This window comes from Equus asinus, chromosome 4 (genome assembly GCF_041296235.1).
Source record: "Equus asinus isolate D_3611 breed Donkey chromosome 4, EquAss-T2T_v2, whole genome shotgun sequence".
Taxonomy (NCBI): domain Eukaryota; kingdom Metazoa; phylum Chordata; class Mammalia; order Perissodactyla; family Equidae; genus Equus; species Equus asinus.
This window is the reverse complement of record NC_091793.1, coordinates 134759138-134786693: the sequence shown is the minus strand read 5'-3', so window position 1 is coordinate 134786693 and position 27556 is coordinate 134759138. Positions and strand designations below refer to the sequence as shown.

General features: G+C 38.5%; 1 protein-coding gene across 14 annotated transcripts in view; it reads left to right on the top strand.

The window, feature by feature from the left end:
• Positions 1-18076: 18076 nt before the first annotated feature.
• The window catches only part of FTCDNL1 (formiminotransferase cyclodeaminase N-terminal like), a 146260-nt gene continuing 136780 nt past the window's right edge, over positions 18077-27556 (top strand). For 9 of the 14 annotated variants that reach the window (XM_070508313.1, XM_070508312.1, XM_070508317.1 and 6 more), the window contains exons 1-4: positions 18234-18657; positions 20133-20257; positions 22921-23016; positions 24251-24403. In XM_070508313.1, coding sequence (XP_070364414.1) covers positions 20143-20257; positions 22921-23016; positions 24251-24403 — 364 coding nt within the window. In that variant the 5' untranslated portion in view covers positions 18234-18657; positions 20133-20142. Of the gene's footprint in view, positions 18658-20132; positions 20258-22920; positions 23017-24250; positions 24404-27556 lie in introns of all 14 variants that reach the window. The other 5 variants (XM_070508311.1, XM_070508315.1, XM_044768501.2 and 2 more) reach the window with 4 other exon arrangements.

Genomic DNA, 27556 nt, shown 5'->3' with positions numbered 1-27556 from the left:
CTGGATTTTACGTAAGAAAGAAACTTCTCTCTTATTTAAACCATGTAATTTGGGGTGTTCTGTTACTCGTAGTTGAACCTAATCCTAGATAGTAATTACTTCTATTATAAAATTCTATCATGATAAGTATTAGTGATTGTGAAAGTTAATAACACTATATTTGGTATCATTTCAAAGGCCTAAGTCAACAATGAAACTGTAGTTGTTTAATGACAATTAATACAACATTGCCGTTTTTATAGGTTCTCAATTACAGTTATTAAAAGTCTGCTTTGCAGTGAGCAATCCAACACAAAAATAGTTTGTAGTGCACTTCCAAATGAAAATAAACTCAAGATGAAAATGACATAAATCCGTTGTTAAAATAATTATTTTTGATTCCATGATATCCTTTTAGAGACAGCTTTATGTTGTCAAAAATAAAATTTGAGTTTTATAGGATGAGTAATACACTGAAACAACAGAGACAACCCTCTCTTTTCCCAAAGTTCCCAACCAGGTTTCTGGCTCTATTGCACCAGGCCAAATGTCCCATTTCCATATAAAGTACTCTAGCAGATTTAGGATTGGAATGCAAAAATTACGTTGTAACACTGGATAAAACTGAGGCTAATGGGAGGAAATGTGAACTCTTGGAGAAAGTTCAAGTATCAACTAAGCTAGTCAAGGAATTACAGTTTATCATTATAATTGGTACTTAGAAAAATGTCTTCTGAAGGCTGAAGGTGGAAATTCTGCATTTCTTATTCTAGAAGTTGACCCGTTGTACCTCATTCTGTTATTGCACACTTTATTCCAAAAATTTAAATTTTGTTTTTTTCACCTTGCCCCTCTCAGAGGGACAGCATCACATGTGTAGGAGGTGTTGTTGTTTTTAACCCTTTTCCATTGCATGTTTGAGGGGTGGGGAGGAAAGGTAGGGAAAGTACGGTTGGATTTGGGAACCCATACAGAACAGGAAGAATCAAACAGAGCTTGATGTAAAGAGGGGAAATTTAGTGCTTTATAACTAAGGTAACAATTTTTAAAGCATTCCTCTTTTTTGTTATTATTTTTGAATGCAAGATGTATTGGACAAGCCCAGGCAGAAACTGAGAAGGAGACTTCAGTGAACTTAATGCAGGACTAAATTTCTGCATTTAGAATAGATACTACTAATGTTTTCCTAAATGTTCAGGTTTTTAAAAAAATAAATATAACTTTAATTTCATGAACTTACTAAGTTGGATTTCCTCCTTTTTTATTTAACATAAATTCACCTGGGAATCTAGAGGCGCTTTGTGAAGCTATTAGAGCTACTGCAAATCACCACACAGGATTCCATTTTAAGATCTCCCCTTGAGGACACGTTTAATGAAAGCTCAACTTTAATTTTCCTCCTGTCTAATGCCAGAAGACCAAACTGACCCTGTTGGGATTTGCTCCTTTCACTCAGTGATCTCTCACCTGAGACGCGGACCGCTGGCTGGAGTGTTAAGTACTTTAGCACGGCATTCCTTCACTGCCTTTCTAATCAGGGAAGCAAATATGAGATGTGTCCTTAAGCTGCTTTACTTTGCCTTATAATGGTCTCCATTTCCTTTCACGAGGCATTATCTTGACAAATTGCTGTTTTTAAAGATCACTTTTTGCCTGGAAAGTGTGCAGTACTGCAGATCAGGCACTAAAGGTCTTTGTGGGGTTGAGATTTTGGCCACGTGTTGAATAACCTTACTGCACGCTGTATTAAGGCCCCATGATATTCCTGATTTTGCTCTTTGTTTCTAATTTGTGTACTGGCTATTTTAGCAAATTAGACTGGGTGAATTCTCCCAAAGACAAAGCACGCTCTTCAGCTAAACTAAGGACTAAAAAGCATACAAGAATATTATTATACTCAGAAAAATCCACAGAGTACTGAAACTCTATTTAAAAAAAAAAAAAGAAAGAAAGAGAACAGTCCTATAAGTCAGGTCACATTCCTTGAATTCAGATGTTAATTATTCCCATCGAAAATTACCATGGTAACTGATTTATAGAGATGCGTTAAAATTTGAGTCACTTACCTGCATTCATCCCTGGAAATCTAGCAGTAGTTTAAAGAAAACTTACACGGTAATTTGTCTGTACTTATTACACCTGGAGGAACACTTAAAAAACACTACACATAAACAAAACACAAAGCAGGCACATCGCCGTGGAGTGGAAGTTCCGTAGAGTGACAATAACAATTAGTATAAAAAGAGCAGCATTGGCTCCACTGAGGACTACCATTTCCTCAAAAGCAAAGGAGCAATTTAGACAAAAGCTGTTGGAATTAGTCACCTTATCAGTGAGCTGATTGTTAAATAATGCCCTGGACTGACTTTGAAATGATACATGGATATAGCAATGCTACCAGCAAATGGTAAAAAAAAAAAAAGCATTTTTGAATTCATTTATATTCACTTGACTTTTCTTTTATGTCAAATAAGTTTTTTACCACCAAGAAGTCAAGAGAACACCTGTTCCTTTGTTAATTTTTCTATAGTGTTAGATTTATCCCTCTAATAGAAGATTAAAAGGCTGCTTTGTATTTATCAAGCACAAATCTCAAATTCACATTTAAAAATAAAGTTAATGTCATGCCCAAAGTCATGGGGAAATTTAGAAGTGGTGTTTAAAATAGAAATTTAGACTACTGACTTGAAATCCCATGCTCTGACCGCCAGACCACACGCCTACCCAAGGATACTTACATTTTTGACTGAGTTATTCTTCTTTGTAATTAGATGCAGTGATTAGAGTGTCTTTTGCATTACTCTGCATTTTTCTTTTAAGTCAGGGTTGTAAGCCACATAGGGCACTGTCCCTTACAAAACTAAACAAGGGATTTTCGGTCTTGCAATACAATCTCTTGATATTTGTTTATAGGTTTCACACATCAAAAAACAATGAAATCTGTAATTTTTTAAATTACAATCTTCTCATTCTCTAAGTTATGTGCCTAGGAGAATTTGCAAATCTTTTGAAGAGAATGTAATCTTTATGCTTACAAAATGTAGGCTTTCATATTTGGGTACAATTACAAATCAAGGCCTTTTTTTCCCCATAATAATCAGTTTCTCAAAGTTGTGGGTTTTCCTCATTTGAAAATAAATTAATGGGAATTTTAAAATATAATTCATCCAGTTATTAAATCTTTTCAATCTTTAAAATTAGAAACCGTTTCTATTCTCAATCTCAAAAGAAGCAATGGCAGAAAATGCCTTATATTATAGCATATTACAATTTAATTTTTTTGATTAAGGAAATAAAAATAAACAGCTAAAATCAGTTTAAATTTAAATTTAAAAAAGGGAGAAAACTTTTATGTGACTGCTTATTGTTTTACTTTTTTTCATGACAGGTATAAACTGTGTGCTTAAATATTAAGTTTTTCTCTATCAAGTACCTGTCAATTTTGGAAAAGCAAAAACTCAAAGTACTACAGATGGCTTCCTAAAGGAATTTGAATTTGATTGTATTCAGTTTTGCAAAAAATAATAACTTTTATAGCCCTAAACATCAGTTTTTTAAAATTAGAGATTGATGTATAAGGAAACTAATGTTTGTGTAATAAATCATTTTAATATAATACATCATAGTTACTAAATTATACTGTAGTTTTATGTAGAAACACACGTATTTTCTGAATGCTATCATGTGATTATTTAGAAATTTCATTCTCAAAACCATGATTTTTGGACACAGGTCAATCTGTTTTTCTATTAATACTTTATTTTGAGATGAAAATGTTGTCACTCACGTTTTTTCCAGACCTTCCTAGAGCAGTCTGCGGGCATTGGGGGAGCGGAGCGGCAACAGACACGTAAAACTTGTTAACCCTTCTGTAAGAAGCGTGGCCTTTTTATGAGGGTGTAAAGAGTTTTCCAGAGAGAAAATAAAGTAAAATCAGGAACATCAATGCCTGTATGAAGAGGTAGTCTTCCAAGTAGTGGTTGCCTCTTTATCAAAACTCTAGAAAACAAGCTCAGAGAGTAGGTTCTTTGTCTAATTTGCTCAACACTGTACATCCAGTGTCTAGAACAACAAATATTTATTGAATGAATAAATGAGTGAATGAGTGAATGAATGACTAGTGATTCCTTTAGATATCTTTTAAATCAAGTTGCCAAATTAACATTAATAAGCATGGGTACACTGAAGGTAATCCCATTGATCAGTGAGTGGTAAAGGAAGTATACACAATGAAGATATTTGAGAGAAGAGAACCATGGCTGGGATCAGGGATTCTTGAGGTCAAATGGCCACTTGGATAACCTGAACTTTTCCAAAGCAGATGTAAGTCATAGAAAGTCAAGTGATTTGTTGACATCAAAAACCTCCTCTTAAATTTATGGATGAAATATGATAGCTGGGCTTTCCTTTAAAATCACACATTGAGGGGTAGGGTGGAGAGAACAGGAAAACTAGGTGAGGTATAGATGAAATAAACATTGGCTACATGTTGATAATTGTTGAAACTAGGTGCATGGGATCCATTATACTTTCTTCTACTTTTACATTTGAAATTTTCTATAAAACCCAGAAACACACAACTCTCCACTTAAGAGCTTGGCATAATAAATATTTATACCACCTGATATGTAGATATAGTCTAATCCTAGAAAGCCCTTCTTGTAATATGTAGATAAAATTTTAAAGAAGATTTGTCTTTATGACAAAAAAATTACTTTTAACTCTAGACGCAACAAATTATGCTAGAAATCATTACCGTATCACTGATAACAGGCTTTTAGTAATCTTGGGGAAGAGGTAAGGAGCTATGCATAGACTTACCTTTACCCAAAGCCCAAGGCGTCCTGAGCACATCTTCACACTCACTTGGATGAGGACCGAGGAAGTCAAGGAGATTATTGGAAAGGTAACCAAATAACAAAGGTAACCTTGAACACCCACCTGCTGCTGACCATCTGCAAGAAAAGACATGAGTGTGGCCCTCTCATCAGGGGCTGGAATTTACTACTTTATAGTGCTTTTATGTGATTCTCATTGCTTGACCATGAGCCGGATGTATTTATCAAATAAAATTAATCTTAGGTTCTGGCCTAACAACCCTGTCTTAGTCCATTCGGGCTGCTATAACAAAATACCATAGACTGGGTATCTTATAAACAACAGAAATTTATTTCTTACAGTTCCAGAGGCTGGAAGTCTGAGATCAGAGTGTCAGCATGTTTAGGTTCTGATGAAGGCCTTCTTCCAGGTTGCAGACTGCAGACGTCTCTCTGTATCTTTTTATAAGGGCACTTGGGGTCTCTTTTACAAAGGCACTAATCCCATTCATGAGGTTCCACCCTCATGACCTAATCACCTCCCACAGGCCCCACCTCTCAATACCATCACCTTGGGCATTAGCTTTGCAACTTAGGAATTTTAGGGCGATACAAATGTCCAGACCATAGCAAACCCTTTAGTGATTTTCCATTTCTCTTAAAGTCTAATTCCTTCACAAGGGACACGTGTATTTCCCTGTCTCTTCAGAGGACTTTTTCAGGTCTTTTTCAGCTGAGTGATTTGTGACTGCATAAATAAACAGTCTAATATATGTTGAGGAATTAAGGTAAAATGAGTTTGAATTCTCAGTTTATCTTTAGGCACCATCATAAGTGACGTGATGCATCTAAGTAAGAGTTGATGAGAAAAAACGAGGTGATTTTTCTAGCCCAATCCCCATACTTTCCTATTCAAAGGATATTTTCACTAAGATTGATTTGCAAATGTTTGGCACGAAAGCTCAGAAAAACTAGCTGTCTGTTACAGGGTCCTAGAGGGCAGGAATGATCTCTCCACAAGTACCTTTTCCATTTTCTCATAGCACCTAATTCTGTTGCATAATAGAACCCAGCACCTTTCTTTGCAACTGTTACCATCATCACCACACAGCCTGCCATGAAAATAAGTGATTTCAATCTTTAGTAGTGTTCATTTGAAATGAAAAGCCAATCTTGTTACTGAGTTAAGAAAACACACAATGACATCAATACTAAGACTAACAAATCATTACTGTAACAGAACAAGGTCAAAATTAAGCGAGCTGTTTACTTCAAATTGTACCTTAACTTTAGCATTCATACGATATATTGCAGCTGCCAGCTGACCCCTCAAATCTACTTACAAGAAGAGAGGTTTATAATTCAAATATTATAGGAAGAGGAAATCTAATTTTGACCTTCAGTCAAATTGATGCCAAAAGGACTTTATGGTTTTCTTTGCTTTATAAGCAGTAATTGCAAATACAGTTTCCTTCATCTAAAAAACTATTCCACCCTGAAATTTTCAAACAAAAATAGTTTGCAGAAACATTGGCAAAAAACGTCTTCAAAGGGAACTAACTAGTTTGAATTAGAAGGAGAGGGAGGAGAGAGATGGTGGATATTTTTAAAGGGATTATGTTTTCAATATTTTGGGCACTTGATGTCTAATTCCTGTTGCTTTTTTTAAAAGCATTTCTCATTTAAAATTTAAAAGTAGATTAGAAATTTAAATGTGCTTAATTTGTAAATAAGATAAAAATAACATGAATGTGTATAAGATAACTTTAAGAGAAAAAAATAATATGAAAATCTTTTCTTTAACTATTAAATAGAAACAAACTTGTCATCAGTAAATGCCATAAAATACTAAAATATGTTTGTCCGTATTATGGGATTAATAAAGACATAGAAATGTATGAGATTCATTTACCAAAAAGATTTTGGCTGATTATTTTTATCAGAATATTTGATAATATAATTTCATGTTTAATGCCAATAAAGAAATTATGTTGGTTGCCACCAACACTGTTTACTATGGTGTGTCTCTAGGTTAAATTTAAAACCGTGCCTAACTTTGAGATTAACTGACCCGTCACCTTTGCTACAACTATGGCCTCATGTTCAACGTAAGACACATCAGGATTCTGGTTTTACGAAGTTGATACGTTATTTTAGTAGGTGAGAAGTTAGTGTAGGCTGAGAGGTTAGCATTAAGTAGAAATGTTATCCCTTCTTACTTCTTAATTGCAGCAGGTTCCAGGACCTGACACTGATTTTCTCAGTTCTTGTAAATACGTCATTCTTTTCTTTGTGTGTATTTTTTTTTTCATTCTCACATTCAAGTACTTTTGATTCCAGTGAATACTGAACGTGGACTTTCATCACCAAAAGCACGTTGGACCAAGGTAGCAGAAATGAAACCATCAAATTCGTCTCAATGTTTTTAGTTTACCTTTGAATTAAACGTATCAAATACTGAAATGATAGTTGCAGCAATGAAGACAGGAGATACCTGAATCATTGAAAGCCTAAATATTGGACTAACGTAATTCATTTAGCTGTTAAATGACCATCCTCATATTAAGAAGAAAATTCAGAGGCTCTTATTTGTTTCCAGGAAGAAACAATTAAATATAATAAAAAACAAAGGAGCTGGAAAAGATGCAGAGAAGCGTCACGTCTTCCCAGGACTGGCTTCTGTGCCCGGTCAGGTTAAAATGACAGGCTTAGAAGGATAAAGTCATTTCCTTCTCCCCTCAAAATCCCACCAGATTAACCAGACCAAAATAAACTAAACCCAAACAAAAAACAATCAGAAAATAAACATAAAAATAGATTTCATAATCATTAACGTTTAGTGGCCATTGTGAATATCCAAGAAGGTCATATACCAGGTGGTGAGACCCAAACTTATTTTGATTGTGGAAAACTTATCACCTCAAGGAGCAAATGTTCTGCAGGCCCTCTGCAGTAAAGATTGTTTAAAGGATATATGATTATGGTTTTGAATAGCAAAATTGGGAGCTTGCCCCTGAAATGTGAAGGAAATATTTACCAGTAAAATGAAACCTTTCTGCAGAGTTGTGGTATATATGGAAAATAAATAGTATTAATAAAAGTTTAAAAAGTTAACAGATAGTACTTCTACCTTTGATCACTAGGAGGGGAAGTTAGAGTTGGTCTTGTTAGATCCCTGAACTGCAGGGCTACACGATTCAAATCAGCCCTTGGTACCACTCTCAGAAAGAGACTATGAAGGTTAGGCTATGCTCCTACTCAATATGATGATTTGTAGAATCTTAACCTATTAAGCCAGAAAGGACACATAGAATAGCTTGTCCACCTCCCTCAGTTTACAGATATGGGAACTGAGGTGCAGAGAGCCTGAGTCATTTGTCCCATATTATACACTTCGTGACAGGCTGGAGTAAAAATGTGGCTTCTTGATCTCTGGTCTGAATTTCTTTCCACTATGCAATATTGACTCATCAGGGACATCTCTATACCTACTCAAAGCCAAAAACGTGTTATTCATGGCATTGATTGCCTTCCTACAGAGGTAATGCGGGTTAAAGAGAGCTAAATGCTATGACAATTATTGTCCTTGTAGTTCTTAGATTGTACTGCCCTGATCCACCTGCTGGGACTCTATTTTAAGCCACACAGTCAGGCCAAGTAGTCCACTGTCCTGTAACATAAAATAGTTACTTTGGGGTCAAAACAATTATGTGAAAGTTCCTGCAGGAAAGTTCTCTTTTTCTTGCCTCCTCCCGTTTCCCAAAGTAGTGGTACCTTATCTTAGAGAAGAATGGAGCCTGGATACCTAACAGCCCTGGACTGAGCCTGGCCAGCAGTTCTTGGTGTTTTCATTTGAAGAGATGAACAAAGGAGATGATGAAGGAACAAAATCTTTTAGTACATAGCTATGCTAAGTTTATCTCATGGAGAGAGAGAGAGAGAGAAGGTGATTGTGTATTGGGATGGAAAAAACAAATCAGAGCTATAACCAATTAAACATTTTATTTATAAAATTGGATTTTAATTACATCTGTTAGAAATGCTTTTTCCGCATCAGCAATCCCACGGAGGTTCCCCATACCACCCTTAGCATTCCATGCTCCTGGTAGTTTGTGCTGAATATTTTCTTTCAAGTCAAAAAGGAACTTTTCCACATCTTTTAAAAACAAGAAGAAACTTCAAATCTCTTATGCTTTACATCTTTTTTCCATTTTATTCTCCTTTTAGATTTAGAATAGAGGTGTATAAATACAGATTTATGCTGACTGCCAAATGGCTTAGTATTCTACCAACAATTTCCAGAAGCTGAAGCTACATATCATCATAGAACGAATTTCTTGGATATAAGAAAAAATGTGAAATGTAGTTGCAATTATACTTTTACAATAAAAAAAACTCAGTAATAATATTTTAAAAGTTTGATATCATGGTATGGGAACAGTCATATTATTGTCAATCTATTTCTCAATTTAACAACTTTAAGATTCTTATTTGTTTTCTATATGAAACTATCAGCTTTCACAATCTCCCCTAATTTTGCAACACTTTGCTCTTCAATGCTTTCAGCACATAAGGAAGTTTTAATTCCAAGTTGTATCTGTACATTCAAACTGAACAGTCAAATATTAACGATTACATTAGAATGGCCTTCCTCATTGGCATTATGCCCCTGCTTTGCTGACTGGATATGATACAGACATGAGGATGATGATTTAAGTATGTGGCTATTTGACTTTCCAAAGGCCAAAGGGGAGGAGGCTGCAGTTGAAGCCAAATAGAAATCTTGGCCAAATACCAAAGTCAAAGTCAAACTTCCCTAAGTCCCTAATGCAGAGCTTGGCAGAACATTTCAAATCAAAGAATGTGCTAATTTTTTATAGTTTCTCTGTTTTCTTTTCCTCCTTTTCTGGAGAAATAACTAGACATTTTATACTGAAATCAATGAATTCCTCTAAAATCCACAAGATGGTGCTATGAAGTGGCATTTAGAAAATTTTTAAAAATCGTATGCCTTCTAGGAGCAATTTTTAGGCAGGGCCAAATAAGTACCATTTAATAACTTGGACTACAGAGAAATGCTATTTTTAAAAAAAGCAATGTAAACCAGATTAGTTGATATAAGGAAGGCATATCTTTACTCCTAATGTTGCTTTTTAATACTTTAGCCCATAAATTATACTTCTGTTAACTCTGTTATTGATCTCAGGTTTTAAAAATATTTTGTGAGAGGACTAAGAATTGAACTTGGATCTCAGCAGGGCTAAGTCATAATGGAAAGAGTTCTGGACTGAAACAGAGACCCGAGTTCTAATCTCTGCCCTCCACCTGAACCGATGCATCCAGCCATGCTTCCAACTTTTCCAATGGTTCTCAACCAGGGGCGATTTTGCCCCTGGGGGATTTTTGGCAATGTCTGGAGACATTTTTCTAAAATTTTTTTATTCAATTTGTTTAAACTAAAAAATAGATATTAAAAAGCATTAAAAGCTAAAGTATTAAAAAGCAACATTAGGAGTAAAGGTATGCCTTCCTTATATCAACTAATCTGGCTTACATGGAGATATTTTTGATTATCACAACTGGGGAAAAGAGGGGAGATGCTACTGGCATCTAGTGGGTAGAGGTCAGGGGTGCTGCTAACTACCCTACAATGCACAGGACAGCCCTCAACAAAGAATTATCCTGCCCAAGATATGAGTAGTGCCAAGGTTGAGAAACTTGACCTATTCATTCACTCCTTTGTTGGTGTGTCTGTTCATTCATTATTTAGTTCATGCATTCATTCACTTATGCATGTGCTTATCCACCCATCAGTCCATTAATTCATCCCTGCAACAAATTTTCTACAAAGTGCCAATTATGATTCAAGACTGGACCATGCTCTAGGGATAAAAAGACAAGAATTTTCCTATTCCTATTCAATAATCTTACCCGGGAGAGAGACACTTATGGAATAATTTAACAGTAACAGGCTGCGACCAGCGTTTCGGTGGTAAGTTTAAGATGTTCTAGGAACAGAGGAAAGAGTCTGATGAATTCTGGAGAAGAGGACAGAATTCAGGAAGCCTTCACAGAGGTGGTGGTGGTTTATTGGGTGGGTGGAGGGTGGTCACAGAATGAAATTTTGATCAAAGCACAAGCAAAGCCAGAGACATGCAGTAGTCCAAAGTGTGTCTAGTGAGCAGTGTACAGTTGTAGAATGAGATTAGAGCGAGGAGGAGGGTTGGGAAAAGGAAAGGAGAAAGCCTTAAAAAAGTAGAATCAGGCCCCACTGGGAAGGCCTCGGACGTCAACCGCCAGGCATTTAAAATTTAGAACAGCAGAGTGATAGTAGACATGTGGCAACCACTTCCCCTCCTTAGGCCTGGCTTTCATACCCTTACAGGGTTTATGAGATGCATTTCAGGTTTCCTTTTAGCTTTCAAACTATGTTTTATAATTACAGTCCATCCGTTAGATATATTAAACACAATATATTCTTAGATTTATATTACAACTATCAATAAAACTCACAATATCTACAAAGAAAATATCTTTTTTATACACAAAAATTGTGTTGTCACAGATATTTCCTTTCATTATAATGAACAAAATATAATATATTCCTATTAATATACTTGGTGTTTGTTTCAAGGCTGGACGTACGCGAGAAGATTGTTATTTTGCAGAATATACAGTCTTCCAATTGGTTTATTCCTATGTCAATAACTACTTTAGGTTGCACCCAGGATAAATTGTTTTTTTAATGGGATTTTTTTTTTTTCAGATTTTATTTTTTCCTTTTTCTCCCCAAAGTCCCCCGGTACATAGTTGTATATTCTTCGTTGTGGGTCCTTCTAGTTGTGGCATGTGGGACGCTGCCTCAGTGTGGTTTGATGAGCAGTGCCATGTCCGCGCCCAGGATTCGAACCAACGAAACACTGGGCCGCCTGCAGTGGAGTGCGCGAACTTAACCACTCGGCCACGGGGCCAGCCCCAGGATAAATTTTTAAAACATTTTTTCCTCAAACTTCTCTACTATTTATACTTTTATCAATAAGTTTAGACAATCTAATTAGAGCTAAGTAATTTAACATGTTTTATTTATTTTTTTTATTTTTTATTTTTATTTTTTTAGCTTTCAGATGTACATCGTAATATATTTTGAATTCTGTGTAGATTACATCATGTTCACCACTCACAAACTAATTTTAGTCCATCCCTTTGCATGTGAGCCTAATCACCCCTTTTGCCCTCCCTGACCTTCCCCTATGGTAACCACCAATCCAGTCTCCATTGCTGTGTGTTTGTTTGTCGTTGTTTTTATCTTCTGCTTATGAGTGAGATCATATGATATTTGACTTTCTCCCTCTGAGTAATTTCACTCAGCATAATACCCTCAAGGACCATCCATGTTTTCATAAATGGCCGGATTTCATCATTTCTTATGGCTGAGTAGTATTCCATTGTGTATAAATACCACATCTTCTTTATCTATTCATCCCTTGATGGGCACCTAGGGTGCTTCCAAGTCTTGGCTATTGTGTATAATGCCGCAATGAACATAGGGGTGCATAACATATGTTTTGTAATTTGAATAATTACTTAAAAAATATTAGCGTTTTAGGGAAACAAAAGATTAAGGTCTTTTATATCTTACATTAAATAAATGAAGAAAACCCAAAGATTAACAATTGTGTGAATTTTACTTGAGTAAAATTAGTAGCTGTCAAGTGAATATTTGATGTAATTAGATTCTGATTTACAAAATATATTTTCATTATAAATTGTTGTATTTGTAATTTAAATTCAGCTTTAAAATATGTGTAGCTGAAACCACTGCAACAAACCAGTTCTGTTGTCATTCATAATTTATGCCCATAGATCAAATGGTATAATATGAGTTAAAAGAAAAAAATGGTGGGGGGTGCAGGAAAGAAAATGGGCCCCATATCTAAATAAAATACGGAAATGTCCTATGAGGAACACTGCATCAAACAGAGAAATGAAGATACTGATGTTAAAAGTGACAGAGCCACTGGGAAGGGCAGGGCTGTATTAGTCTTCCGAACTGGTTAGTGATAAGTAACTAAGCCATTCCATCCTTGCCTGTTGTCTGACTATAATTGTCTATGCTATTTGATCGCATCTTTTTCAATCTTTTTGTCTGCTTCCCCCCAATTTTTATCCTTCTGGTTTCTGTACCACGTTTGCTCAAGTAGTAATTAAAACCTTTGATGGATCATTTCAGAATCTGAATATCCATTCATATTTATTTGCTCCACAGAAAGTATTATTAAAATCCACCCAATAATTTAAAAAATAATGTGGATTTTCCATAGTGCTTGAGTTTTGAGACAGCATCATAGACTCGTTTCAAGCTAGAGGGTTAATTTTCAAAAGGTGAGAACTTTGTATGATATTGTAAAAAGGGTTTCAAGGCCCAGAAAAATGGTTGAACTAGTTGTTGGTTTTCAAAGGTGACTTAGGGTTCAGAGAGGGGCCATGGAAGAAGCAAGAGTGGGGCAAAGTGTAGGACTGCAGGGACACACCGCGCCCACCTCCTACCCATGCTGCATCACAAGCCCGGCTGCCACCTCTGTGGCCTATTTGTTTCAGATCAGGCACCGTTTAAACCAAGGCACCGAAGATCTCTAAGGTGCCTTCTACCTGAGGTGCCATTAATTTTTATTTTCAAATCTTTTCCAAAAACAAAGAGTTTCAAGTAAAAGAGCTGAATAATAACTGAGAGGCACAAGGTAGGATAAAGAAAACATTAAAAACACCAGCACCAAAAAACCAATCTTTCCCACTTCTTCCTAAGAAATTAGACATTTTCTATGTAAATGTAATGAAAAGATAAAATTAAAAAATTTTAAATCTCTTCAAACACTGAGATATACAGTAAAAGACAAACAATTCAGCAGGAAAAGCTTCACTCAAACCTTCAGTTTGAAAGTCCTGAGATCCAAGTAGGAGAAGTGATTCTCTCCCAAAGGGCTCCTTTTCAAAGCAAAGGACGCCTCTGAACACACATGTGAGTAAGGACACGCAGACATCACAGGAATGCTTCTGTTCAGGATCTCTGATTCCTGCGCATACAGGAGGTTACCCTCTTGGTGTCACTAAGAGTTAACATTCACTTGCGTATACATAGGATATTAAACAACATTACAGAAGTGCCTAGAAGTGCACAGAGTGTGACTGTCACAAGATGTGTCATCTTTCTTAAAGAAGAGTGGCAGTTATCACCCACTGGTTGGAATTTTTAAGTACATATTTATTGAAAAAACCTCATAACACAAGAAAAATTCTTGTTACTTAGGGGACAATGTTTCTAAACATTCCCAGCATTTTTCTGGATATAATAAGATACATTTTGTGAATCATAATAGTTTTTGAAATAATCTTAATGTAGTCCCATAAGTTAAAACAAATATTCAGCAAAAATTTGAAGTCTAATTTAGGAATTGCCTTTCATCTGCAATATAACTAATAGCTATAAAAAAACAGCTTTGGAGAGAGGCCCTAGGAGACACTTCATTCCATTCAATGCCTAGGTTTCATAATAAAGGAACACACAACCGGATAATCACATGGAAGGTAGAAAAACTAAAGGAATGAATTAGGGGTTGGATGGATCATAGACTTCACTTCTGGCTAGTTACATGAGATGTTCCGAGTGTGAACGAATGGGATGCATAACAAGTGATTCCAATTTAAGCTAATAACTATGCTTCCAGTCTAGCCTACTGGTCTTTCAGGATAAAGAGATCGGTCAACTAAAGAGGAAGAATCCAGTCCATGTTGTGTAAAGAGAAGGACATTTCCCAAATATTAAGGTGAAAGAAAGGTTAATTCTGGAAATTTTGCCAGTGTTTTCCTCCTTCAATAACACAAAAATGGCTAGAGATCATTCCCCAGACTTAAGGCAGAGGTGTATGGGCAATGGACGTATTTCTGTTAGTTGCTGTAACTTCTTTCCAGACATGAAGCTCTTTTTCTTCACTTAAAATAAATGAATAGCATAACTTCCCCACTCCAAACTAAAAATGGCAGCAGGGAAACCCATTTGCTGTTTTAGAAAATGACTAATGGAACACATATTACATAATATCATGTGATTCAAATAATTTAATACAAGTAATTACAACCACTTCCACGCTTAACTTGTCCTAAAATCACAACTGAAGTCACTTTTTTTAATCCTTCATTTATCAGACCACATTTATAAGAAAGAAGAAATAAAATCTTAACCTGTTCCATGAGGAGGGAAGAAGGCAGAATGAACCCTGACACAGTGCAAACATCCGGCGACAGTGCAATGTGCAAAGGAAACAACTGCATAAGGAAGTAGGCTTCTGTCTTTCTAAGGGACGTTCTCCACTCATGTTCTCCTGAACACAGGCCGGTGCCAGAATATGAGAACAGGAAACAGATTCATAGCCTTAGTTAAAATGTCCCTTAAAACATTATTTCAAAATTCCCTAGTACAACAGGAAACTTTCTGATTACCATATTCTGAAACGTTATCAGGAAATGTAACTGAAATGTATTCGGTTAGTAGAATTGATTCTTTCCCTTGTTCTAATAAGGGTTTCCCTTCTTTTGAGATAAATTGGCCAAGCTCCTATATATGGAAGTCTAGGAAACTCTTGAACAGACTATAAGTTATATGTATCCGCTGGCCTGGAGATTTCTACCCTTGACATCTCTGGTTTTGTCGCCCGCTTTGGGGGCCCAAAGAGAGGATGCAGTCAGGGCAGAGCGGTGCAGTTTCCCCTGGCCCCTACCATCAGACACAGGCCGGCAGGCAGGGGAGAGCGGCGGCAGGGCGGGGTCAGGGTGAGGCGAGTGGGATGCAGTTCCGTGAGTGCAGGCTAGGATCCTGCCTTTACTTAAACTTCTGTTTGGTTCACCACAGATTTCTTATTCTGCATTAATTTTGACTTTTTAAGTATTGTATTACCAAGCTTTTGGTACCCACTTAAGTTTTGCACCTGCGGTAAGTGCCTCGCTCGCTCCACTGGTCCTGGCCCGGCTGGAGCAGCTCGGGCGCTGGGGTCCAGCAGACCCCCGGAGCTGCCCTAAGGCTGGGCCTCCCCTTCAGCTGCCTCAGCTCTGACATTGGGATTGCACCCAAGGGAACTGCGTCCCCCTGCTCACAAAAAATGAAATGGAAGGGGACAGAAAAGTGTCCTCTTTGTCTCACAGGGAACCAATGGGAGAGCTGGGAAACACCTGTCACTGAGAGGACTGACACTGGGGCTTTAGCTGTTCTCTCTTCTGGGGCTATCCGTCTCTGGACAGGAATCATATTGAGCAAGAGAACTAATGCCCTGAACATGGACACAGCAGAAATGAAGTCAGAATAACACATTCACCCCGAAAGAATGAAAAATCCCTCCAAAGCATGCTAAGTTAAATAAAAATGAGAGGCTTGACATACAGACGTTGTAAATGTAACATAAGCTCTTTTAAATGATGAAACGGGCAGGATTACAAGTGGTAGAGCTGAACTATCACCACAGGTACCACTCCATTCTTGAAGAGAACTTTCCGTCTTCTTGCTAAACTTCTCCTCAGACTTGCTGGTATCTGTCTCCTTGGCTTTTCCAAAAAGACACGCTTACACTGCTCAGGCGAGGGCAGATGGCGCCCCCTCCACAGAGAAGGCTGGGCCTGCCTTCTCTCCATTTGTGTCTGATAGGAGGAGAGTGGAGAAAAGGACTAAGGTTTGCTGAGTGACTCTGGTGTGGTGCTGATACCTTCAGAAATATGACCTTACCTGATGCCCCCGCAGCCCTGTGAGGGAGAGGGCTTCTCACGGAGAGGTTTAGGAGCCCTGGGGAAAAAGCTGTAGTTCTGGCTGTTGCTACAGCTAGAACCCTAAGTCCCTGGCTGTCACACTGTTTTCTGTGGAGCCATACGATAAGACTAGATGTAACATTATGACTCTTTCATTTTAGCAAGTAGTCTCATCATAGGGTTGTTTGCAAAGGTGAAATGCAGGGGCTTCAGTTCCATCGTCCTCCATGGAAGGAAACTGGACACTGCAGTACTTTTTGGAAATTGGAAGCTAAAGCTATAGGCAATAAAAGCTCTTGAAATAAGAGAAAGTTAGGGGCATCAATCTGGGTAAAATGCTCTCAAATTTATCTGCCGATATTAGATGGGCGTTGGTTTTTAGGCATTAACATGGGTATATATCTATTTTATGCATTTCTATGCAGATTTGGTAGAAAAAAAAAACCCTAATTATATATTTAATTCCATGGGATCCCAAAGCACTTTGAGGATTTAAACTGATAAGCCAACCTCAAAGGGACTGATTCTTGCAAGTAAAACACAGACACCTCTGGGGTGAAATGTGGCAACAGTTTGACAGGCAGAGCAGTAGCTTCGGCCAGAAAGGATTTATCCAATTAAAATTATGGGATGAATTTTGGCTGGCAGAATGTAATTACCAGCCTTGGAATGGATCCAGGATCCTGAGGTTAACACCCCTCCTCTTGCCAACAACCCTCCTACCTGCCAACACTCTGAGATGGAGAAGGCTGGATCTGACACAATCGCACATAATACTGTTGTGACATCTAAGCACAATGATGATGATGTGAGAAGCATCATGAACCTGATTTTTTTTAACACTCATTATGTTACTTATTTTTATGCCACATTAGGCTAGAAACCAAATGTCCACATAAATGTTAATTTCCTCAAATCTGTGTTTAAAAAGTATAATTAGAAAATAAAAAAATAGATTTAAAAATTAATTTATTCCGTCAAAGTAGTTATTTAGTGATTATTTCACTTCAGGAATGAAATTGGATCAAAATGGTGACATTTAATCCTTGCTACATTAAAAAAAAAGAAAAAAGCAGGTCTTCATTTCTTAAGGGAGGAGAAATGTGTTCTCAAGTTTCGCTGGCCTAGAAAAAAGGGAAATGCTTAATGCTTGGTTCATATTGGTTGTAACTTTGACTAATGGGCACGTGCAGGTATTGCTTTTGTCCTGGGGTGAGTCCAGTTCACATTCACAAGCGCTCACATTCACAAATATTTCTCAGGAGGGAATTTACCAAAGGGGTGCATGCCGCTTGTGTGTGTGTGTGTGTGTGTGTGTGTATACACCAGAGGAAAGAGCCCCCTGCTGGTGGCTGATCAATGGGTAATGACCTCATCATTAGATTTTAATACGCTTTTAAGAAGTCATTCATGTACCCAGGAGAATCGCGGAGTTCCCGGATGACACAGTGGGGGCACTTCTACACTGAGCGTCGGGCTTCCCGGCCGCCGCCCCGGAGCCGCCCAGGCAAGACCGCAGAGCGGCGGGGCCGCAGCGCCCGGGTCCCGGGAGGCGGGGCCGCGGCGACTCGGCTCGCGCCGCGCTGGCCCGGGCTCCTCCCCCGGCGCCGTTCCCGCCGGCCTCGTGCGGCGGCCGCGGGGGGGCTCCCGGGTGACCAGGCGGCCCACGTGACCCTGGAACACCCTACCCCGGAGGTCCCCGCTGCGGCTTCCAGCTCGGAGCACGCGCTGCCCCCTCGTCACCCAGGCTCTCTGCGACCCTACAGGTGCTAATGGTGGTGCGCGCGCAGGAGGCAGGTGACCGGCGGGCCCGTCGCGATCTGCTGCGCTCCGGGTTGGCCCTGCCAGCTCCTCCTGGGGCCGCAGGTTTTTGGTCTGTCGCCGGAAGTAATCGAGCAGTTGTTGAAAGGCTGGGCGATCTAGGATCGCGCTCTCCCGAGCCACAGTGTTTTGGGGGCTTGCTCTGGGTCACTTTTTTAGAGGAGGGAGAGAAGTCTTTAACCCTTTTTACTGACAATCCTGACTGCTCTTCAGAAGCGTGGTACTGCTGCTGATTTCAGCTTTTGCTGTGAAGGTAGATTTTTCTAACACCATCTTTGTGTGATTTAGCTGTCCGCAGGGAATCAAAATGTGGAATGAGAGGATGAAACTAATCCTTTCTTTTGCACTGTTAGGGGTTGCCATAAACACCATTTGTTAAAAAGCATAATTATGTTGGGAAAGTGCCTGATGAGACAATTAAGCTACATAAACACACTGAAAACAAATGAAAGCCAGAAGACGCCCACACCCCTGTGTAAAGCAATTTTTTGTTTACATAAAAATGAGAGAGGTCTGAGCTGCTTTATTACAACAATGTTATTAATGTCTAGAAAAACGTAATGACCCTATTTTTATGAATTTTCCATTATGATGGTCACAATATGAAAACCTGCCTACACCCTGAACTAGCCATGACACCTGCCTTCCCTCCGGGTTAGGATAGTGAGGCCAGCGAGCAATCCTAGTGAACAGAAGCCAGCGGATTTATGCGTGGGGAGCACGATTATTGGCACCAGAGCACAGCTTAGCTTAAACGCTAAGAGCTGGACACCGTTGGCTGTGGTATCCCCCACAGTGAGAATGCTACCTGATGCAAAATGACTCTCCTCCAATATTTGTAGAATGAACTCAAGAGGGCCATGTTCATTTTTGGTTGTGATATTTAAAAGAGGCCAAAATATGATGGTTTGATCTTGAAAAGGGGAATTATTTTCTTCTTATTTTGAGATACTTAAAATTTCTTTAGTTCATCCTATCAAATGAGGTATGGAAAGATAACGAGTTGAAAAATGCCGTTCTGGAGTACTAAAAAGAAAGCAACCTCCCAAATTTGTGCAATTAATCTATTTTTCACAAAAGAATCAGTCATATTTTTTGTCATTATTGAGGAGCATAACAGAGTAAATGTCAGCTTTCAGTTCAAGGTACAGAGTCCTGTGATTTAGAAACTGGAGATCAAAGTACAAGAGGAACTTAGTTAAAGAGTTGTCCTTTGAAGCTCCGAGTGAGTCCCTTCCGTTTGTTCACATACTGCTTATGGCATGCCCCACGGAGATAGATACTTGTTCTTTTTGCCAGAAGAATAATTTTTGTAAGGATCAGCATATGAAATAATGTCACTCATTCCCCTTTTTTTGGGTTTCCCCATTAAGTCTCATTTGATGAAAGGATCATGCTTATTTGTTAACTAGCATAGACCTTGAAAATGGGGATAAGCTAAGGCTTGACCATGCTTGAAATGGAAGATCACACTTCCATGACAAAGTTGCACTTACATCACAGGATTCAGGCTAACTTGCTGCATATTTTCTAGTGTGTTACCCTGTTCATATGTGCATGACCACATATATATGGTTTCCTGATTGAGTCAATCTGAGGATTTTGTAGTAAAGTGCTCATATTATGACCGCCGGTTTCCAAAAAGCTGATTTTTTTATTGTTAATGAACATGAAAATATGAATGAACTGTAGAGGCTGAAGTAAAGACCCATTTTTCTTCTATTCTAGAAAAATCACCATGTCTTCCTCCAGACTGGGGCTTCGTTTGGCTGCCTGTTTACTAAACATTTCAGAAGCCAGAAGAAAAAACATTGTTGAGAACATAGCAAAAGCAGCTCTTCTTGAAAAAAATGGTGGGAACAACAGACAATTGAAGCGAATATGTAGTGTTTTCATAATGCAGTAATTTTTGTGCTCTGGAGACAGTATCTATAGAACACTCTTCTTTCTTCCCAGATGTCCCCGCTTGTTCTTGGGGTGTCGTAGCTTCTGCAGGACTCCAGGACACTGAGATAGCTCAGTTACTCCGATGTGTACAGACGCTCTTTTGCTAACGCCCGTGTCCGCTCCGCAGCGTGGCTCTTCCCATTGGAGAGCCAGTGTCTGAAATGGGCATTGTTCAGGATATTGACAGGCTCCTGAGGAGAATATATTTACATAAAGCTTTAATGATTCCCTCATGTGCCGTTTATTTGATCATTAATAGAATGAGCATAATTGTACATTACGCTTTTTTATTCAGCGGGTTAAATAAAAAATAAACTTGCCAAATAGCAGCTACTTTGCAAAGCACTCCTGCTAGCAAAGCCCATGCTATCATTACGGCGTTATTATTTCTACTCCATTTTCTCCGTGTAAAGACTCCGAGGCAATTGCATTTGAGTGGTGTGCGGAAGGTCACTCAGCACTTCAGAAGACGGGAACTCGAGCCTGCTTACTCCCTGGGCCAGCATTTACTAAGAGAGATGCTACCCATCTTTTTACTCTTGTTAAAATGTGCATGTGATGACACGGTTCTAGATATCATTTGTTTTTTACTCTCACACACTGAAAACAGGGTATTTGCAGACTTCCAATCATTTGGATAGAAATGCTTTGTTATTAAATCAACAGCTTCTTAGCAACAGGTGAGCATTAGGGCCACAGCCCTGAAGACTTTGGGACAGTGCATTTTCATTTCTGCTTGTCATTTTTGATTTGGTTACTGTTTTTCATGAGAGAGAATTGTTTTCCCCCAGCCCATTTCTAACGATGAGCATATTGAAGCTACCGTCTTGCAACTTTGCAGGAGCTGGAAATTTCTATGAAAATTCCTGATAATTGCTGATAAGGAAGCTCCTCTGGAGCCAGCAAGCAGCTGTGCCTTTGCGTTCTCTTTGCAGGAAGAGCCAGCGTGGGCCCCTCACATTAGACTCAGCACATCTAATGGGATTGGGTTACCTGTCTCTATAATTATGTGACTGTGCAGAGAAATTTGTGGAAGCCACACACTGATGGATGCCTGGGTCTCAACTCACAGTTTTTATCAGCTTATTAGTGGCAGCAGCTCAAATGGAATTATAGCTATTATACTCCATTACAAATACCAACCAGTTTACTTCTGCTGAGATTCATACTGACAGCTCCTCCTGCCAGCAGTAATTTTTTCTATATGCATGCTTAAGAAATTGCAAGAGAGAGTGGTTCATTTTTTCAGCATTTGATTCAATTGAATCATGTGAAACTGAGAATAAAAGCTTTTCAGAAGAAGATTTCAGATGAAAAAATAAAATCATCTCTTTTCTTCCAGGAGCTAGAGTGTGTTGAAAAAATACATAAAATAGGAGGTTGTGTGATCTTGTTCTTGCTTCATCTTTTATAGTTTTAAAAATGCAGGGAAGGTAGCACTAGTTAAGAAAATAACCTGTTTTTTTACAAATATTTTAAAGGTATTTATTTTTAAGTGAGTGGAATAAAACTGTATCACCTGTATTTTTCCTAATTAAGCAATGTGAAAACGTTTAAATGGCCTAAAAGGTCTTAGGTGGAGGACCCTGGGTTATAAATTTTAGACCTAGCCCAGGGCTGGGCTGTATAGATGCTCATTTGGCTGTGGATGAGTGACATATGTTTATCTTTTCACGTTATTAAAATTAACAGCGTAGGGCTGCCGTAAGCTCTGTAGGTCCTGCATGTAACTTATTTTTCCTCTCTTCTGAAAAGATTAATTGTTAAGCTGCCAGGGGACAGGGCGACAAAGGTATAATGGCATAGTGAGAGGTTTAATTACCGCCTGAAAACTTTTGTCCTTCACTTTGAATTTGCTTTTGTAGGCTTAGGGGGGACATTTTTAGGAGCCTGAACCAGGCTTGTAAACTTCAAAAATAACTTTGGGATTATATGTGGCTGCCATACAAGGGTATGGCAACTTTCTCCTCCAGGTTACACATTCAAGTGAGTCAGAAGCCACCGAAAGCTGGAAGTCGTTAACATCTGAAGGCTGTTGGTGGCCTCTGAAAAGGAGATGGTGGAGTCAGAACGGTTTCTAACAGACAGGTGCATGCATCTCAGAAACCTCTGCTTCAGGCACTAATTGGCCTATCCTAGTTTTTCCAGATGTCAGATTTTGATCCAGACGGTTTTATTTCTGGGTTCTGGAAGGAAAAATTGACAAGGCCCAGGAGATGAGATTGATAAGGAGCAGAATTTAGAGTGATATAATTTGGCAGTTGAAAGAAGAGGTGACCATCTTAGACTGAGTTCAGAGAACTTTGGCAAATTCAGTGGGAAGTGCAAGAGAAGGTCTCTCATAGACACCAAAGGCTGGTGTCTGAGCTGAGCCATCCGGTTATACAGGGAGTCGCTATAAGAAGTGGACATTACCATCCATGAATTTCATGATTAGCCAATGTCACTTGAAAGGTCACACCCCAGAATTTTTCTATTAAACTAAATTTAATTGTATCGGAAGAAATAAAGTGTTAACGTTTCAATGCAGAAAGAAAAGTCTTGCGTTTATGTGTTGTTTTGTTTACAGGACAGAAACACCCTGAAGTATCCGTGCTCAATATATTTTCTGATCGAGACTACAACAGATCGGTCATTACAATAGCAGCTTCTGTTGATGACTTAGGTAAGATTTCAGTTTCCTTATTGTGTCTTTTGATGAAGGGTAGGCTTCAGGGAGAGCTGAACGCTCTTTAATCATCGATGTCCTGTGTAATTCTGAATATTCCCTCCGTTACATAGAGAGTCTACCTCCAAACTGCACTTTGTCGTTTTTCTGAACGTGTGCATCATGAGCGTTTCCCATTTGCTCTTCATTAAAATGAACTTTAGGGTCCGAGATTTAATAACATTCTTTCCTTGAAGATGAACACATACCTTTTGTGGTTAAGAAAAATATTTTCAAGTTTTAACCTGTGAAGTAACAGTGTTGAAGTCAGTGTTGATTTCACTGAGAAGTTGGCACGGAGTGAAACATGCTATTCAGTTGTGTTTTGGATCGGGAGCCTGAAATCTCGAGTTGGTTCATGGATTGGAAAGAAGTGGGCTCCCTGTCTCATGTTGTGAGGTTTAGCGGGACAGCTTGAATTTGAACGATCATAATTGTTTAAACAAAAACCTGTATTATCTTAATATTGCTTGGTAAAGCGTTCAAGATATCTTCAAATAAACTTGATTTCAATTTGGCAGATTGCCTTTTTTCAAAAGATATGTTTGTTTGGAGAACAAAGAGCTGACTGGTAACTCCCAGCAAACACAGGACAGATTATCTGGAATGTTAATCCTAAAATGTAAAATTTGCTTCTTTGTTGTGTATCTCTTTTGCTATAATGGCCATCCTGCTCTGCTAATGAAAACTTGGAGTAACAACATGAAACTCTTAGGTGTCTATAATGTGTATTTAGATACAATAATTTAATGAAAAATCTAATCACTGGACAGGAGCAAAACTAAAATAAATACTTATGCTTTTAAAAATTTATATGTTTGTGTGTATATTTTGATATAAATTCATACAACATTCTGCAAATAACAAGGAATGTTAGACTAATTTGATAAAACTGAAAAAATTGAAAGTAATCAATTGTAAAAAAAATACAAAGTTGTCTAAGACGGATAAACTTTGCGTAATTCTTCCACTTTGGGGAATAAAGAGCTGGAAGAAATGTGAAATTTTATGACAATTGGGAGGTGGGGTGAGGAGAAATGTTGGATCTTTTATTTTTCTTTATTTTGGATGAAAAACAATCTTCTGTACAGATTACAAAAGAAAACAACTAGTGGGAAAATAAAATTATAGCTGCTTCTTTAGATGCGATTGAAAGTTTAATGATTCTTTTCTACAACTTTACATTTTTAAGGCAATTCTGTTCTGGCTGCCTGCTTGGAGGCCTTCCAGTCCATCAATATGGAGCTTCAAGAGGGGGTCCACCCTTGTCTGGGAGCGGTGGACCTGATTCCAATTTACCCTTTGTCTGGTGTCAGTGTGGAAGAGTGTGGAGCCGTGGCCAGAAGTAAGAGAAAGTTTGGGGGAGTGTGTTATTCCTTATTGGAAATCCTTTTTACTAATCAGAACAGCTTGTAACAATATTATCACTCTTCAACTCCCGCGGAAAAGTCATCCTGGAGGAATTGTGTGAGCAGTCTGCTTTCACGGGTTACAGTGGCACACTGGGTCTTTGTGACTCATCCTTCCACTTTCCATTCCACGACACTGTGGAACACTAAATGCTGTGGGATGCAGCAAATCGATCATTTTGTCCCTTACAAATTCACAATAGATCATGAGGAAACGGCAGTAGTTTCTAATGAGTTCCTCAGACTCTTCAGGGCAGAACGATGGTATGTTTTGCCCATCTGTGTCCTATTTTCTTGAGCAGGAGTAATGATGAGGTTGAAAAACCACTTAAATGTTAACTCCTACCCCTTTTTCCTCTGATTTTTTTTTCTTTTTCCCTCTGCACAACTCTCTTTAAGATTTGCTTTAGAACTGGACTGTCACATGCTTGATTCCAGCCCCAGGGGTAAGTTTAATTTGGAAAATTTGAGCTATGTCACTTGAGGTGTTTTTGAATTAGGCAAATTGGGAGAAAAGAAAGGCCTTTTGCCTGGACTGTCGAGCTGCTCCACGGTTAATTACGAGATGTGGAGGGGCTCATAACCTTTGGGGGAAAGCCCGCCTTAGGATAATTGCATTCTCTCTGTATGACCTCAGAAATCCCTGTATGATGTGGCCTCATTTTTATTTAATGGTGAATTATCTAACATTTAGGACGTAGCTTGGGCGCTCGCTGAGCTACATCAAGCATTAGAATCGGGGAAAGAGACCTATTTCCGAAGGAGAACCTCGCTGCTTTTGCCACATTTTAATGGGACCTGACAGTCTATGGATTTTTTCCTGGGGAAATCTTGGCCCAGAATTTGCTTTACTTTTCATCCAAGAAAGAGTTAAAATTCAGCAGGGGGCGGAAATACATTTCACACAAAAATGAAGAGTTCAGCATTGTCCAGACCAGAATAATGATTCTAATTGTCTTCAGAACAGTTATGTTCAATTACATTAAATCTCAAATTCGCCAGCACATGAAGTTCTTCATTACATCAGGACGAGTCCTCCCCAGATGTTTGTCCTGCAGAGGAGGCAGTTGACGATTGGAGGGTCTGGGCGCGGGATCTCTCCTTTTCCTTGCCCTTTTGATTCATTGGCAGCTACTGTACCTCATGATTTAAACATGGACATTTCTAATTAAATGAGAGCTCAGCTGCATTCTTGAACTAATTTATAACATTTGATTTGAAATGTAATAGCTTCAATCTTCATCTGATTAAAAGCAGTCATATACTGTACATGGTTACTATTTTGATGCTCCAACATGCAGTTTTTATTTTTACATTCTCCTTTCTACACAGCTGTTCATCTAATATCATCCAAATTTTTTTAAGTTTTTTTTTTTTTTTTTTGTAACAGCATGCTCAGGCATTCTTATGAGGCAGAAGTATTCAAGTTCTAGGATCTTGCTGTTCTCAGAATGGTGAATGGGTGTTTTTCACTAGAGTGACCTCTTCTCAGGGAAACCAACTTCAAGATAATAATTGTTAAATTTCTTTGGGAAGAAGGGCAATAGAGAACATTCCAGTGACATAAAAGATAGTTAATATGTATAATTCATGTGTGCTTTGTATGCAACAATTCTGAATAATATGTTTCAGAACTTTTTGATATCAGCTGGCAGCTTGCTTATACCTTAAGGAAGGGGTTCTTAAAGTGGGGCCAAAATTTCTGTTCAGGGGACTTGTAAATACTGTCAAAATCATTTGCAAGTTTTTGTTTTTGTTTTTTGCTAAGGATGATGTTTGCTGAGTTAACATCTGTGCCCAATCTTCCTCTATTTTGTATGTGGGTCACTGCCACAGCATGGCTGCAAACAAGTGGTGTAGGTCCACACCCAGGAACCAAACCCAGGCTGCTGAAGCAGAGCACACTGAATTTGATCACTAGGCCGTGGGGCCAGCCCCATTTGCAAGTTTTTATGCATGTGCATTTGTGTATACATACATAGACACACACACACATAATTTTGCATATAATTTTAGTTTAAGAACTTCTAGAATAAAGGGCACAGCAATGCAGAGGCTCAGAGGTGAAAGCGGCCTGGGCTTAAGGACCCGCAAAGGACTTCAGCATGGCTGGCTGCAACTTACAGAACAAGTGGGATGGGAAAGGCATTCCTGGGAATGTTAAGAAATGAAGCTCAAGAGAAGTGATCAGAGGTCCGATCATGAAGTCTTATATGCCGGGTTAGGGAGTGCAAACCTTATCCTAAAGGCAGTGGGAACCCTTGTAGAGTTTTAAGCGAGAAAGTGGTATGATTGGCTTTGAATTTTAGAAAGATCACTCTGCCTGCATGGTAGAGAACAGAGAGGAAGCAGGCAGACCAGTTGGGAAAGGTGATGATGACCTGAGATAGTAGAGAATGGAGAGACTTCATGGATGTGGGGGATGGGGAATGAAGCCGGATATGAAAGTGTCATCACTCACAAATGATGGAAGAAAGAGGGTTTGGGGGGAAAGAGCGTGAACATGTCACGTCTTTTACAGGCTGCCACTTGGCAGGTGGATATAAAATTGAGAGCTAGGAGACACGTAGATCCATCTATATTTTTTTAAAGTTTATAATTTTTAAAAGACGTTTTGAACTTTAGTTTTCATTTTCTATAAAAACCATATTTGCTCTATTAGACTACATCTCATTTTTATTTCTATTTTGTCTCTAAAATTTTTCCTCTCCTCCCTTTTTCCCTTCCTTCCTCTATCCTTCCCTCTCTCCCTTCTTTCCTCCTTCTTTTCCTCCCTTTCCTTCTTTTTGTTGTCAAAATGCATGTGGCTAAAAGTCAAATGTTCTCCAGGATTTGTTCCAAAAACTCTGAGTACCTATGTAACCATCCTTTCCTCCTTTCTTTAGGCACACTTCAATGTCCTTCTCCATGGAGCCAAGGGCTTTCAACTCTTTTCTCTTATCATTTAGGATTCAAGTCCACATACCTAAATATCATACTCATATTGGTACTTCTTGGTTTTTTAGTTTTAGGCATTGTCTATTGACTTTTCACTGCCGAAGATGAGAATTTAGCTTCCTTTCATTCCACCCCCAACACACACGCAAGCG